We start from the raw sequence: 16,633 nt of genomic DNA on the forward strand, positions 1-16,633 counted from the left end.
GGCCCCATCTATGACTGGGACCGGCACACCCCGTCGACGACCCTGTCAACAGTTACCCTGTCAATGACGAGGGAAACATCCAGGGTGTCTCTGCCCCCAAGGCCCATGACCACGACTACTGCCTAGTCAACTACCACTACCGAGTCGATAAAGACTCTGATAGCGTCAGCTGCTTTGAAGGAGGTGGCAAGACCAAAGGATCTGTTGCCTTAAATTCATTTTCTTCACAGACAGGGCGTTTGGGGGGGGGGGAGCTTGGTGTCTGAAGTAGGTCACAAGCAGCTCAATCATGTTGATCTACCTGAGTTTGGAGGAGGAGATGTTGCAGGAAGGCCTGGACATGGGTGGAAACAGCCTGATAAACATGCAGTCACCAAGGCATACTAGCCCAGTGAGATGTTTTAGCCCTATGCCAGTGCTCCTGCCTGTGCCCCCCCCCCACCCGACAAGCCTCTAGAGACATGTCTCGGGATATGTTCACTGTGCTGAGTTCTCTGTCTGGTCTCAGAAATACAACAGTGGCTGCCGCCAATAGCAGCCCTGTTGTGATGCAGCCCTGGGTACAGCCCTCCAAGACCTCCGCACCGGCATTGCTCAGCTACCCCGAGGCGACCACCAACACCACCTCCTGTGCCAGGGAGAGTAGGGGACGCACCACAGATGGATAGCGCAATGGGCACTGATACTGGCACCACAGACACGGATGAGTTTGATGACTTTATTCCCGTGGATGGGGTCCCAATAGGTGTCGACGGTACCCCCAGGGCTTCTACCCGAGATGAGGTGGAGCCGTTCCATTCCATGATGGCAAGGGCATCTACCCTCTTCAACTTAACACCCGAAGAAGAGAAAGGAAGGTTTTCTTTACCAGAGGCGCACGTCGGCCAGGAAGATATTATCTGTCCCTTTGCTTGATGAGGTGTGGAGGAAGGCCTCGCAATGATGAAGCGCTGCACCAGCACAATGGGACAAGCTAGAGAAAAAATACAGGGTGCCAGACACAGCCCCTACGTGTCTCAGATCACAGCCATCACCGGATTCCGTGGTGTCCGCCACAGCAAGCAAGTTGTCTGCTAACCAGTCCTACAAGTATAGGGTTCCACCAGACCAAGAAGGAAAAAAGCTGCATGCAATGGGGAAGCATGTCATATAAACGGCAGCATCAACCATCAAGGGTGCCAACGCTCAAGCCATTCTAGCCCAGCATGATAGGGAGTTATGGTTTCAGCTGGGTCTACTCCTAGATTTCCTTCTGGAGGACAAAAAGACTGAGGCTCTCGCTCTCTTTTTCAGGAAGGAGAGGTGGCGTCTGACCACGCCATCACAGTAGCCGTAGATGTCGCACGCAGATTCAGGTTTTCGTCAGATGGGTAATGATGTGGGGCTTAAGCTCCAAGGCTGGCTGAAAGCCACTAACTTTAGTCCAGACGTCCAGGCCAAGGTGGTCGATATGCCCTTTGATGGGAATAACCTCTTTGGAAAGGTAGTGGATGAGACGCTGCACACAGAGACAGCACGATCCCTAAGGACCCAGTAACAGCGCCGGTCCTCTTCCTTTCGATCTTCAAGTGGAATGTCCAGCAGATCTTCCAGAGGATATGCCTCCACCTTTTGCCATTGGCCCTCATGCTCCACAGTGCAGGAAACATACAGGGGCCGGTCGCAGGCCTTCGGAGGAGGGTTGCAGAGTCGCTGATGCCGACTAGGCAATACGCAAACACCCAAGCAAGCCTCACTCTGCCGAGGGCCGGGCTGTCGTACCCCGGTGGGGGGTCAGGGTCGGCTATCAAATTTCATCAACGCTATGAATAACTTCACCACCGATGAATGGGTGCTGTAAATACTTCATCAGTGACACACTCTGAAGTGCTTTGAAGCACTTCACTTGTGTATAAGCGCTTTACAAATAAACAATTACTCTTTAGTTTGAATGCAGGAGCCCTTGTATCCCACATGTAGGCAGGAAGGAGCTACGCATGATCCAGCTGCTCCAAGAAGTGCAAGCCACGCCGGCAAAAGGGGAAATAGAACCCCTTCCCCTGTGCCTCTGGGGCTTCGGAGTATACTCCAGATACTTTCTGGTCCGAAAGAAATCAGGAGGGTGGCGCCCGATCCTGGATTTGCAACGCTGCAACAAATACCTAAAATACTCGGACAACTGGAGGAAGGGGGATTACATGACAACACTGGATGTGGAGGATGCCTACTTTCACATTCCCATACACCCAAAGCATCGAAAGATGCTGAGCTTCATAGTTCTAGGATGTCATGATCACTTCAAGGCTCTGCCCTATGTCCGGAAATCGGCACCAAGGGTTTTCACTGTTGGGGTGAATTTTCATTTCTGTGCCAATTCCCTTAAACCTTAGACACTCCCAGCTCTTTTGCTGGACTGAAAGCTTTTGAATTTTTACTCCTGAGTGAGTGGGACATTTTCCTCACTCTCATGTGTTTTTTTTCTGACTAGGATTTTTTGTTTCTTAGTGTTTAATGGAGTCTGGTAAACTCCACTGGCATCTGCTTTTTGCATTGTAACACAGCACCGTTTGTGCAGTGTGACTGAGAAGTCCCTTAATGTTTAAATACATTCTCTTGGGTGGACAACTGTTCCCAAAAATAGTAAGATGACTTTGTCTTACTTACCTTTTCTTTTGTGGGTCTAGCACACTCCACCCTATTTGGAGTGATGGGTGGGGGGTGGAGGGGGTTACATAGTCACTCCTTTATCCCACTTCTCATGTAACATTCTGTTAGGCTAACTAACTTGAATGGCTGCTGGTAGTGGTTTCTTTTTTACTACCTTTTACTACATTTTCCCAAAATGGCGCCTGTCTTCTTTATTCACCATTTCCTTTCAGTTAGTTCCTTCTGGGCTTTTACTCTGTTTAATTTGGGTTTTAGTCTTTCGTACATTTTGCCTTTGGCGGGCTTCAGCCCTGAAGCCTGCCCAGGCTCCAGTGTGTCTGGAAAAGCAGGAAGTGAGGGAGGGTCCTGAAACTTCCCTGTCCTTTGTCTCTAGGTGTGCCTGACTGAAACCAGTTCTGATTTGCTGGCTGGCTGTCCACCCTGCTGGGAGATTGACAACCTAGGGCTGTGAATGAATGGGAACTTGCTTAAACTGCTTAAAAGGCAAGGTTTTTTGGGACTAGGGCAGAGTTGACCACTGGAGGACAACATCTGACAAAGATGTAAAGAGACGCCAGCAGTACCCTCCTGAACCTCAAAGTGCCCAGTGAAGCCCTGCAGGTGTGCTGACCCCGTTTTGTTCTGACTGGGAAGACCCGCAAGGGGTGACTTCCTCCCTTGGGATGGTGGGACCAACTAGCCTTGAGATGAGATTCATTTTGGCACAACCCCCAACTTTCTGTGACTTTGCAAGGCTGCAGAATCCCAATGCCCGGGGACCCCTGACTATCATTGATTGCATTGTCTTTGGAAGTATGAATCCAGCCAAAACATTGTAGGCATCCAGAGGACCCTACAGAATCAGGAGATCTTCATCCAGAGGCCCCTCACCAGAGTCCAGGACCGAGGGATCAAGTAACTTCCAGTCTGAGCTGGTTGTTCTTCTTTGTCGCTGAGAAAAAGGAACCAAAACCACACAAAGCTGCTGAATCATGGAGAATCCATTGCTGCAGAGTCCCTCTTGAGTTCTGCTGCAGAAGCCCACCACACGTTCTCCATTTTGTCACCAACAACAAGTGTCTGCTATATTGCAACAGGAAGGCATCCAGCTGGAACCAATTCTTCAATTGTCAGGTACTGTGGGGTTTGGGGTACATCTACCTTTTGCCTTTTGTGGTGCTTTCTAACTTGGGGCGTCATGTTTTAAACCCTTTTGAGTTGACCTCATCTCACCTGCACTGGCATCCCAGCTTCTGCTTCTTCAAGGTGGCTCATCTCTAGCTTCTGTGATTTTCTACTGAACTACTGACTATTTTAAAACCCTTTTCTAGGAAGAGAGCATCAGAACTCTTGAACAGGACCATTGACGTTGGCTGTTCTGGCTCCCTAAAGGCCCCCTTATGGACATATTGGCTTTGGCAGTGCTTGTTCCCTTACATGTTTTAATTGTTGAACACTATTATTGCTGGGATAAAAGACTACCTGTATCCCTCTGGGAGAATGTGTTTTACTACTTACAAAGTATGTTCTGATCTAACCTTAACGTTTCCCTCCTTAAAACTCAATATTGTAATGGTGATCAGAAGTCGGTGCCAATAATGACCACAAATGATGTCACTCGGTGTGCTGGGATATGTTTAGCATAAGAAAAGTGTACTCACCTACTTTATTGCTCTTGTTGAATTGAATCCTAACTTTGGGATTAAAGTTACTATTAGTTTAAAGATTGTCTAATCATCCTTGTGTATATATAAATAAATATTTATACTATAACTCTAAGTGTGTAAGTGTTTACTTGGATACCTGTATTTACTGATTACATTTTACAGCTCTACAGCTCACATTACCCCTCTTAAGATAAGCCTGGCTGCTCAGTCACTCTACCAACTTGTTTAGTACAGGTCTATATTAAAAGGTGGGTTACCTAATACCAAGAGATGTCTTTTAAGGTCCCACACCAGTTGGACGTTTACAAATTCTTACCCAACACTGGTTGCTGTGGTGGGATTGGTGTAGAGTGGATTACAGTGACTATTGGTTATACTTGTCCCCAAATAAACCATCCACAAGGCTAACTCCACCAAAAGTAAACTTGTAACAGAAAAATGCCAGAAACTGATAAATGAACAGTCCCTTACTACACTTACAATCGAACACTTGGAAGATGTATGTAGAACAAGGGGACTGAGTTTGAAAGGAAAAGCTAATGAGTTGATTACAAAGTTATTAAATCACCAAAATCCTGGAAGTAGGTCCATAACCCCTACCTCCAACATTGATATGGAGGACATTGAAAAGAATGATAGTTCAGAGCTTAGCCCCAATCTGCCAAATGGGTCAAGGTGAGGAGGATCCTCAAGGGGTGAACAACTCCCCTCCACAGCCTTCTCCTGTTCTTTAACCTCCTATCACAACCCCTGTGGGTCACAATGTAAGCCCAGGATATCTCTTACTTGAAAGAATAATGAGACTGGAACTAGAATTGAAGAAACCTGCCATACAGTTTGAGGACAAAGAAAAAGGAGAGGAGGCTCAGAGGAAGGGGAATGCAGCATGATTATGATATGAAAAAGATGTCCCTTGAGTCTGTTTCATTTACAGGGTCTTCATGGTCTATTAGTCCCAAGAGACCTCGCCTACCAAAAGAAGCTGTAAGCATGTATGATCCTAAACTGGATATGTTCGATTGGTTGAGTACTTTTGAATTCACCTATGGTTTGCAGAATATTTGTGTGAATGATTTAGTTGCATGGTTGTGATGCCATTATGGAGTTGAATCCTAATGACAGGAAATATTATGAACTAGTCAAACGGGCTCTTACAGCCAGGTTTGGGAAGACTCTTACTCAATACCTTTAAAAGATTCTGAGACCATAAAAAGAAGAATAGGACACCTTGGGCTACCTGGGTTTGTGAATGCCTGGAAACTTAGATGACTGGGTTAAGGGTTACATAGCAAACTCCTTTGAAAGAAAGAGAGATTTATTTTTACTACAGAAAATCTTTGATGCCTGCTCTCCTGAACGGAGACGGCACCTGGCTGACTCCAAGGAACTTGATTCGAAGGAACTAGCCCAAGCTGCTGATTTATGGCTAGCCAACAGGGCCACTCATAAGGATTTTTGGGCAACTCAGAAAAAGGATGAGTGGAAAAAGCACAAGAAAAATAGTAAAGAAAATTGTAATCCACCACCTAAAGAGGGCCACAAAAACCATAAGGGTAAATACCAAGGGAAGCCATACAGATCGGGTGACACCTCTGGGGCCAAATCGGCCCCATTCCAGAAAAACTTTGATAAATGTGTGGTTGTGGGTCTGGTGACCATATGAAAGTGGATCCCAGATGCAAGGGTAATCCTTCTGGGGTCCACACTGTTTCCTTTCTTTCGCCTTCATTCCTGAGGATGAAGCTCCAATGATACATGCTCACTTTCACCTACTAGCTGAAGAAGCCATTGGAGTTCAAACTAGTGTTTCTTTAGTGTCCTTGGGTCTGTGGGAACAACCAAATATAGATGTGTATAATACCATACCTGACAACACAAAGGAATATTACAAGGACAGTGTACTTGTAGATGGACACTGGGGCCAGCATTAGTTTCTTCAAACCTGACAATGTAACGAAGGCACCCAAAGGTCCTACTCGACTTGCTGGAGGCCCTATCCAAATGGTTCCCATCTGGCCAGCCCTTATCCAGTGCAATAACACGACAGTGAGAATTCCTGTTAGTGTGCAAACCTGAAGTACGCTGGGAACGCTGGAAAAGTGACTTTAACTTGGAAGACCAGGCAGGCCTCGATCCACGTTGTCAACTGCTTTGTTTTGGGAACCTGAGCCAGAGTGTGTCATCCTGCCTACGGGGAACGTCTTACTCCGTGCTGTCCAACGTGGGGAAGAGAGCAGACTCAGCCACTTTGATTCTTTATATTCTAACACTGATTTTCCTTCGCATACATGTTCCCCTTTACACTTTTTGTATAAGAGATGGGGGAGGCATTACGTTTTGTTTTTGTTAGTATAGGCCAATTTGATTTGACAGAGACTGACTAGGACTGTGTTTTCTTTATTATTTGATGGTAGAAACTACTCCCCTACAAGCTATAGGGCAAAGCAAGAATTTATTTTCCAAACCCTGAGAATTGAATAAAGGTTTTACAAATTGTACCTTTTGTGTCTGTGTCATACTTGTGATGCCATGCCTCATTTACAGTCCTCAAATATTTCAGGTGCATCTGGATAGATTCATGACCCAGAGTTGGGGCATCCGTACCTGCAGCTGTGACACTAAATCTGTGGCAACATTAATAAAGAAGCAGAAGAGAGTGGGTGGGAGAACACAACGTGGTCTCAATCCCCTCTGCCCCTACAATGCCCTAGTGGTCTTAACCAATAAAATCCTCTCAAGCAATTGTGTTGGAACCCCCATATTTCTTGATCTGTTCCAGAGCAGAGATCGCGGGACACAGTCAAAAGCTGTCTTCAAATCACATAGATCATCATCCTGATTGTTGCATATTTAATTATAATCAAATACAACCTGCAGCACTGTTCCACTGTCCTCAACCCATTTTAGAAACCTGCATGCAAATGACAGATTCCCGAATTGTCTGCAGTCCAGCTGTTAAAAAAGTATATTTTGTCCACAGCATCTAACAAGGATATGGGTCTGTAATTTCTAGGCAAGTCTCTACAGCCCTTCTTTTTGTGTATTGGGATTATCCGAGCTTGAGTCCATGAATCCAGGACAGTACAATCACTGGTAAGTGCATTAAACAAGAGATGGAAAGAAGGTGTGCATACCTCAATATCTTCCTTGAAGTTATCGATAGTTATTTTATCAAAGCCTAGAGTCTTCCCCACTTTCTGCTACTGAATAGCTAGAGCAAACTCATCAAGAGCGTATCAGTAGGGGTACACATACTACTGGGGGCAAAGTCCAAGGAAGTGACTTAAGGAACACCTGGTGGCAACAGTAAAGAGGGACACAAGTGATCACAGTTAAAGTGTGTTTATTAAACTTTATAGGTAGGTTGAAAAAATGCCTACTGCACCCTGCACGAGCTCCCCAATGGTCACAACAATCGGCACTGAGCACTGGCAGGTGCAAAGCTTTTCAAGCCCCAGCGGCACGTACTGCCTGCACGTTGCTGCCAGGGATTATGGGCAGTGTAGTTTCCAGGCCTCCAGTGCCCCCACAGCCCACAAACCCTTACAACTTGAAAAGGGAATCCAAAAATGACCCTCAATGGATGACTTTTGAGAATCGCGAGAGGTGTTATAATCTTTGTTTCTTTGGATTCCAGGAGAAAGAAGGGGAAACAAGCTTCTGTAAAATTGCCAAACCCACAATAGACAGGGCCCACCGTGAGGAAGGAGGGGCGCAGAGGCCCAAGATCCTGGACAAGACGAGAATGGAAGGCCTGTTCTCTCTGGACCCTGACAAGATAACCATTTCAAAGATATCTCCACTATTACATTGGCAAGAATGTGACTGTGTGCCCTCCTCACACAATGGCTTGCAGAGAAGGGGATACGCTATCGGTGGGGATTCCCTTTCTCTCATTTGAACATGAGGGACATAAATACAAATTGATCACAGAGGATGATATTTAGGAGTGAACTTATGGGTCTTCCAGAAGAGCGAGCCCAGGAGTGTGAGGGGTCCCACAGTGATATCTTTCAGAGTCGGGGGAAGCAGATGGCGCGGAGTACCGGGATCAAGGAAGCTTTAAAAAAACTGAGCACCCACCCAAGGGGTGATCCCTGACGCGGTTTATGTTGGCATTTTTTCTACTCTTGTCCATCCTAACCGCTGGTCGTGCCCACATTTTCCTGTGCGGCCTGGGCTTTGTGTCATTATGGGGTGGCGAAGGGGGGAGGTGGGACGGTAGATCTCCCATACTGAGTGGCAAGGGGATGAGGCATGAGTGGCTCATGCACAAATTACCATAGAGGACTAGGGAGTGGCGCATGAGGAGGGCTGAGTGTACTGTTGACATTTTGGGATTTTCGTGTGGGGGAGAACAGGAAGGTGAGATGGAGGTGTGGCTCAGAAGAGGTGGTGTGTTTTAACTCAGGGTCTGGGGGTTTGGAACCACTGGTGGTCCGGGTTGGTGCGGTAGGAGTCTGCTGCTCAGGTCTGGATGCCTGTAAAGGCGGGATGTAGGGGTTTGGAGGGTTCTTCATTGAAAGGGAATTTTATCGGTTGATGAGCAGAATTAGTCCTGCAGGGGTGGGGGGGGGGCATGTTGGCCTTGGAAAGCTAGAACTTCTTTTTGCAGTTTCTGTGGGTAGATTTTAGCTGCCACTTGGGTACACTAGGGTCACTCTTTTTGAGACCAAAGTTGTTTGATGTAAGGTTTTCACAGCAGAGGGGTCTAGGGGAGGTCATTCACTCAGGGAAGCTCAGGAGAAAGAGACATAGGTACAGGCTGTGATCTGGGGGTTGGCTCCCTCAATGCTCGAGGGGGTTAATTCACCAACTAAAAGGACATTGGTACAGTTGGAATTTCAGAGAGCAAAGCTGCACGTTCTTTTTTTCTTTTTGCAGGAGACCCATTGGCAAAGGGGATGGAATCAGATTTGAGAGCAGAATGTATTTTTGAAGTAGATGTGGCCTCGTGTCACGGTGGGGGGGCGGGGAGGGTATAGAGGTGTTGCTGTAGTCATTTCTGCCCGGCTGGGATTTGTAGCTGATGAAGTGTTGAGGGATTCAGAGGGCTTGTACGTGTTTGTTAAGGGGACTCTCAATGGCATAAGATCACTATTGATTCAGTATATTGCCCAAACGCGGGACCAATCCAGTTCTGGGATGGGGTGAAGGAAAAGTTAGTTCTTTCATGGAAGTTAACCTTATTGGGGGCTGAGGGGGATTTACTATCATGGTGGACCCATTTAGAGACCGAAAGTGGTTGGGGGATGGTAGGCGTGGAGGGCAGGAGGGCCGTTCAGTGGTGGTGAATCTAAGCACTTTGGGAGGGTGAACCATTAATTGGGTCTGATGGATTCATTACACCCTTCCACTGAAGGGGACAGGCTGTCCACGTATCACTCGCAAGTACACAACTCATACTCGCAAATAGATCTAATCTTGGTGGTTATTGAGTTGAAAGCGCAGGTCGGAGAATCTTAGGTGCTCCCATACCCGTGGTTTGACCACGACATGGAGCAGGTTGGCTGAAACAGAGGGTTTGGGGGCGATGGAGGTGTAACGATTTCCTGCTGAAGGATAGGGAACTAGCCCAGTCACTCCTTTCAGAGATTGCAGAGCATTTTGAAGAAAATGATAATGGCAAGGTTACGGTGCAACACCTTTGGGGAAGGTTTCAAGGTGATTATACAAGGGGGATGCGCTCACAGAAAAGGAAAGAGAGATTGAAACAGGAGGAGCAGCTCAGGAAGAGGTTGGGGGAGTTAAACCGGGTGGGGCCTCAGACAATTATCTTTCCCCAGCACAAGCCAGTAAACTGTGACATAATAAGGCAAAGCTTAATTCTATTCTCATCCAGGATACAGAAAAAAATGATTACTTTTTAAACAGAAATATCATGAAAAAGGGGACCAGGCAGATAAGATTCTAGTGTTGTGATTGAGGGAGGAACAGAAAAGAAGAATGGTGACCTCCATTACCTTTGAGGGGAATCTAACGGTAAATGACTCGGAGAGCATCAGGAGGGAATTTGCCACGTACTATGAGAAATTGTATACCTCGGAATATTCAGGGAACACTTCGGAAATAGATGCATACCTTGTCCAGTTGTGTCTCCTGGGATGGCACGGGATGTGGTGGAGGATTTAGATCAACCGATAACCCAGGAAGATGTTATACCGATATTAAATTATGAAGGATGGTATAGCTCCGGTTAGCAATGGCTTATCTTTCAAGTTTTATAAACTCTATAGGTCCACCTTAGCTCCCTACTTGGTCAGAGTATCTAATGATGTATTGCAGGTTTGGACCCTGCTAGATAAAATGATGGAGGCAAATATTGTGACCATCCACAAACAGGGTAAGGATCCGGCACAATGTTTTTCTTACCGCCTATCTCTCTCCTGAACAGTGATGTAAAGATCTTGCCAAAAATCTTGGCCAGTAGGTTGGAGAGCCTTCTTCCCTCCTTGGTCCGGGGCGCCAGGTGGGCTCCATTTGGGGGTGGCAAAGCCCTGACAACATTAGAAAGATGATTGACTTGATGTACTATGCTCATGCTGTAGATTTTAATGCATGTTTGATTGCTATTGACTCAGAGAAAGACTTTGATAGTTTGGAATTGCCTTACATGATGCAAATCCTGGCAAAGATGGGGTTAGGGGCAGCTTCCTGAGATGTGTGGCAGCATTGTATAGAGCTCCAACAGCAAGAGATCAAGTTAATGGTGCCTTTCCAATTCCATTAGGGGGACGAGGCAGGGATGTTCTCTGTTGCTGCTTCTGTTTGTGCGCACTATGGAACCCTTAGCCAAATCTATTCGGTCCAATCGGTTAATCATGGGATTCCTCTGTGGAGAGGTGGAGTTTGTTGTCTCTTTGCCGATGACATCTTGGGGTATGCTACCGACGTCTGCTTCCCCGGAATTGTTGTCTCAGATCTCCACTTTTGCCTGCTACTCTGGACTAAACATAAATGTAGATAAGTCCTGTACAATGCCAACAAGGGTGGGTCATCCAGCCTAGATTCCAGAAGAGGTTTCATGGAAATGAGGGTAGAAAAGCACTGCTTATGATATCTGGGGGTTCAGTTAACTAGGGATCTTTAGGCACTGGCTACAATGAATTTCGATCCACTGATGGTCAGAATAAAGGTGGATATTAAATGCTGGGAACTGTTGACATAATTGTGGTTTGGTCGCATAATATCAATCAAGATCAACGTTCTCCCCCGATTTTATGTATTTGTTCACTGCTCTCACAGTACTAATTCCGGACAGTTATTTTAGGGACTTGAACGGTGTACTGAGCAGATTCATCTGGCAGAATAAAACTGAGGGTTAAAAAGCCCTCTTATGCTTCCAAGAGATGAGGGGGTATTTGTTCTGCCCGATTTCTATTTGTATTATAAAGCCTCCCAGCTGCAGGTTATGCTGGAGCATATGAGGGAGGATATGCAGACCTATTTGGTATATCTTTAGGATTCCCCCATGGAACGTAAGAGATCACCTGTGAGCCCTGCAGGGGACAATCCCAGAGAGACCGAGGGGACCTCCCACACTGGGTGTTGTGTGTGCTACATGGAAGAATCATAACAAGAATAGGTTATCTTCGTGGCCTTCCCCGATGTCTTCTGTGTTGGGGACCCCTGTTGGATCTGTCACACCACGGATTAAGGTGCTCCTCACAGTGGTCGATAGGGGGTTTGAAAGGGTCGGTCAACTGTTTAGGGAGGGGTTGTTTCTGTACTTTGAGGAGTTCAGGGAAACCCTGGGCAGAGATATGGTCTCGATCTTTGATTATCTCTGGATCAAGAGGATATTAACAGATCAGAGATGGACCCTGTCCTTATCTAGAGAGCGGACCCCGTTTGAGAAGGTACTGGATTCATCGGTTTCCCAGAAGAGACTACTGTCCAGACTAAATAAAGTTCTCGTGACAGCGGGCATGACTGGAAGGCAGATGTTTAAGAGATTCTGGGTTGGCCTAACCGGCAGAGATTTATCGGACAAAGAGTGGGCAAATATTTTCCGGGTGACTTCATGGTAATCTGTTTACTTCCACAAGTGAACATAACTTCAAAATGCTACACGGTTGTATCTGGGAACCTCTGAAAATTTTGAACATTTACCAGGCGGCCTCCCTGCAGTGCCCGAGGGGATGTGGACAAGTGGGCTTTCTCACATGTGGTGGCATTGGCCCAATATAAGAATATTTTGGGAGGAACTTTTAAATTGGATTAAAGTAATCACAGGGGTTCAGCTTAATTTGGATCCTCTTCAGATGCTCCTGGGTATCCTTGCAAGGGAAAGGGAGGAATATAGGTTCCCCAGAATGCGGGAGGCGATGCCGAGTGTGGGGAGACTGGCTATAGCACAGAATTGGAAGGGTACCTGCGAAACATGAGTTGAAGAAGTTGCAGGACATTATGATTAAAGGAAAGTTGACGGCAGTGGTTGATGATCATTTGGGTTCCTTCCAAGAGAAAAGGGGTCTGTTGCAAAGTAATTGGGGGGGGGGAAGACTGTCAAGATCGTGCCCTTGGGTTTGCGGGATAGGGGGTGGTGGATGGTGCCTGTCGTGGTGGGGAATCAACCAATGTTGCTTGTTATGATCTTCGTCTGACATCCCTGGACCTCTATAAAGTGCTGATAGTGACATAGTTTTGCCCAGAAACATTAGGATTGTTATTGGGGGAGGTGGGAGGGACGCACTTTTCTGGAGATCGGTATTGTACATTTTGTGAATGTTTAAGATTATAAATGCAAAAAGAAACGTTTAAAAAAAAGGGAAATGGGAGAACCACGTATCCTCAGTAATGCTACCTGTTTGGGGGATAGTAGCATCAAAATACCCCTCCGATAGCACCTTCTACAAAGCTACAGTGTGTTCACTAATAGCATCCAACAAAAGGCTGCATCTGCCCTCATCATAAGTCCTCTTTTTGTGTACAATTACATTTTTGTACTTGGATCTGAGCACACTAATGTTGCCACTATCGTAATTACCTAAGTTCTTAGTGGCCATAACTACATCTTTTTCTGCTTTGCAACAGTTTTTATCACGCCAGCGAGAGTATTTGAGGGTGGCCTTTTCAACATTAGAGCAAGGCTTGTTTACCAATGGATACATTAATGAACAATTAATGGATAAATTAGCGCACAATATTCCCAAAGTTGGTTAACATCTCCGTGCTCGAGTAGTGACAATCGATGAAAACACTTTCATGTGTTGCAAGCTATTGAGATAAATTAGCGCCCGAATTATAGCTAGGTTAAGGAGCTGTCCTCTCAGAGCTGTTCTTCTGATTCTTCCAACTTCGACTGCCATACGTCTCTGTTCAGAGTTACTATTCTTACCCACCGTCCTAGGGAGTAGGTATTCGAGAGTTAGCACTCTATGATCACTCTTGGTCATATCACAGATGACAAGGTTATTCACGGAACTCCAGTTACATGCCACCACCAATTAATAGTCTATATGCGAGGATTTGGTGCCACATAGATAGGCCCATGTACTGGGTTGTCACCCATTTCTCTCCCATAACAGGCACGCAATTTGAGATTAAATAATATTCATGGCCCTTGTGGAAGGAATGGTTGCTGGCTGATTGTTGGGAAGGGTTGTAGGGCATCGTCTTCATCATGCCCCTTTGCCTGATGTAGATGTTATGATGCAGGGAAAACTTTCCAGGTGTGATGTGCCTTAAGGTGCAATGATAGAATCTGCTTTCACAATTTGCCTTAACCATGTCAAGTCTCCTTTAAAGAAAACGTATTTAATTTGACCACAAAAAACGTCAGCATATGAGGATTGCCTATTAGCATGTGCTCATAAATTGACTGAAGATCCTGAAGATTTCTGAAACTAACTTTGGCTCCCTCTTTCTTTGCGTCATAGGGACGGCGGCCTGAAAAGAGACAAAGTGAAAGATTATTTCCGCGAGGAGCAACAAAAGAACTACAGCAAGATGATTGGAGGGCATGAATGAACCGATTCATTAGAATCGCTGTCGTAAATGATTCCTAAGTCATTTCCCCAAAGCACGTCCATCAATACAGTTTCACTATTGATTTGGTTTTGCCGTCAGTGCTACATGTTTTCAGTCGGTGCTGTGCATTATGATCCGACTTTCCCTGCTTCCTGAACCAATCCCCTCCTTTCCTCTGACAGTGTTGTCTTCTGCTATGCATTTTCAGCACCCGGTGTATACATCTGCTCTTACCGTTTACTCTGGGCTATAGGATCTCCATTTGGACAAATTCGGTTTACCTCATCAGACCAAATCCTCCACCTGTGTCCATGCAGACTTGCCAGACGCAGCAGAAGTCAGTGCTTCAGAACACAAGGGGAAATTCCGGAGCTGGATTTACGAAGGCTTGCTTTTTACTCACACTCCTGTTGGTTCCCCCACCCCATGTATTCCAAAAAAAAGCTTCTGATTCAAGGCTCCACGTCCAGGACACTGTTTTGGACACATGTTTGTTAATTGAGTGGTATGAGTACATAGAATAACTGAGCAACAAAACCTGCGTTTCAGAATCGCTGCCCTCAAGGTGACGTATATATAGATGCGGACTTGAGAAAAAGCAGACGTTAGTGGAGGTCTCTAATACAGATTGAGCATTGGGTGCACAACAAGGAGATGGATGCATTAGGAAGCAGCCTTGCCAAATGGACGATATTGCTGCAGAGTGATGCGTCACCCGTTATAAACCCGCCCTTTCAGAAATGTTGACGCTTATCTGGAGAAGTCACTTATTTTTAAGCTTTAACTGCACTCTTTTGTGAAACCACTGTTCTATTTTGTGTACCACTTGTAAGACTTGTTTAGGGGCAGCAAACAGACTTCTGTGGAGGACGTACCTGCAGGGGAGTGCCCCTCCCTGTGCATTGTTCCTTTTAATAGCAGATCAACGAATGTAAGCATGCTTAGTCATGGCTTTTGCAGTTGTGATCAGCATCTCTGGTGTTTTCAGCTCAAAGACGCACTCTGTGATCCGGTCCCATATGTCCCGGGAATCATGTGACAGAACTGGAAGCGAGTCGGTTAGAATTATTCAACCAAACGGTCCTCCTCATTAGCGGCACACTCCATGCACCTGCCTTTAAGGTCTCTGTTATAAGACGGCCTCCGATTCTCATTGCAACTGCGTGGCTTCTAGTACCAAACTCGACTACTGGTGGCAGGAAGTATCCTTTTCTCTAGGGTGGGTATGCCCATTTCGCACTTTTTAGAGTTTGCCACCAGTGCATTGCAACAAAGTGATTTTGTGCATGTAAACATGGGTGCAGGGGCCACTGCTTCACTCTTTACCCAGTATTATTTAAACATGTTTGTTACTAGCGGCAGATATTGGGGTGTCCTGCAGAGGAGCACTTATCTTTTTACCTCCGCAAACTTGATTTGACGCTCTGTTCCTAACTCTCAGAAGCAGTGTACAGCACTCCTTGCAAACCGCACTTTAATTGCAGCTGTGTGCCAATCAAGGTGGATTGGATGCACTTGGTACTGCCCTTGCTTCTCTTGTAAGCTTGCTGTTTGCTTCGCTGTGCTGGAATACCAAACTGTTTCAACCCTTTCCATCTAGTCCGCTGTGAACACGGGTTGCTATTGCGCCTTGCCCGTGCTGTCCTGTCACACAAGCAGGGTTTCCACGCCATGCTGCGCTGCACTGCGCACAAGTCGTTTTATGTTGTATGTGCTGTGCCTAAGGGTGAATGTACGGAAAGAAAAACAATAATAAAATGCACTTTAAAGCAACTTGTGTTGTTTTTTTTTTAATTTGTTTGAATTTTTCGAGCATTGCATTTTATTACTACGCAGGCCACACGAGATGTGCATAGATTGTGCCAAGATTATTCACACCACCTGGAATGTCCCATCTGTGGGCATGTTTGGTGTTGAGCAAGTCTCCCCCCCCCCCCCCTGAACTTTGGCGTAAAGGGTGGGTAGTCATGGCACGTTGGGGCCACCGCCCGCTAAGCGATTATGGGCCCGGGGGAGCAGTAAGGCGGAACCTCTGGGCTCACGCACACCCTGTTCGTTATTTGGCAATGGCACATCACAATAAGCGGAAACATGTCCCTGCCCCTTTAAGGGAATCTCCTTGAATTGCCAGAGCCTTAGAAGGATTAGCGCTCCTGTGGCACAGTATGCCCCAGGTTGAATTAGTGGCAACTAGAGTTTTGGGATTGGGCACCACTCTGAAGTACATCTCATTTTACTTAGAGTCACTGTGGAGATTGTGTATCCCTGATAGGTGCATGTCAACAATCCCGCCTCTGCGCGAGGTGATCTGAATATCATGGGACAGGAAGGGGCTGTCCACCTGCGGGGAAGGTGGCTCACTTGTGATC

The 16,633-nt window shown here is 46.3% G+C and overlaps 1 protein-coding gene across 2 annotated transcripts in view; it reads left to right on the forward strand.

The window, feature by feature from the left end:
• GPAT3 (glycerol-3-phosphate acyltransferase 3) overlaps positions 1-16,037 on the forward strand; it is a 556,310-nt gene extending 540,273 nt beyond the window's left edge. The window contains exon 12 of one of the 2 annotated variants that reach the window (XM_069630394.1): positions 14,174-16,037. In XM_069630394.1, coding sequence (XP_069486495.1) covers positions 14,174-14,264 — 91 coding nt within the window. In that variant the 3' untranslated portion in view covers positions 14,265-16,037. The remainder of the gene's footprint in view (positions 1-14,173) is intronic. The other variant, XM_069630395.1, reaches the window with a different exon arrangement.
• The last annotated feature ends 596 nt before the right edge of the window (positions 16,038-16,633 follow it).

This window comes from Ambystoma mexicanum, chromosome 6q, assembly GCF_040938575.1.
Source record: "Ambystoma mexicanum isolate Mex_15411 chromosome 6q, UKY_AmexF1_1, whole genome shotgun sequence".
Lineage (NCBI taxonomy): Eukaryota > Metazoa > Chordata > Amphibia > Caudata > Ambystomatidae > Ambystoma > Ambystoma mexicanum.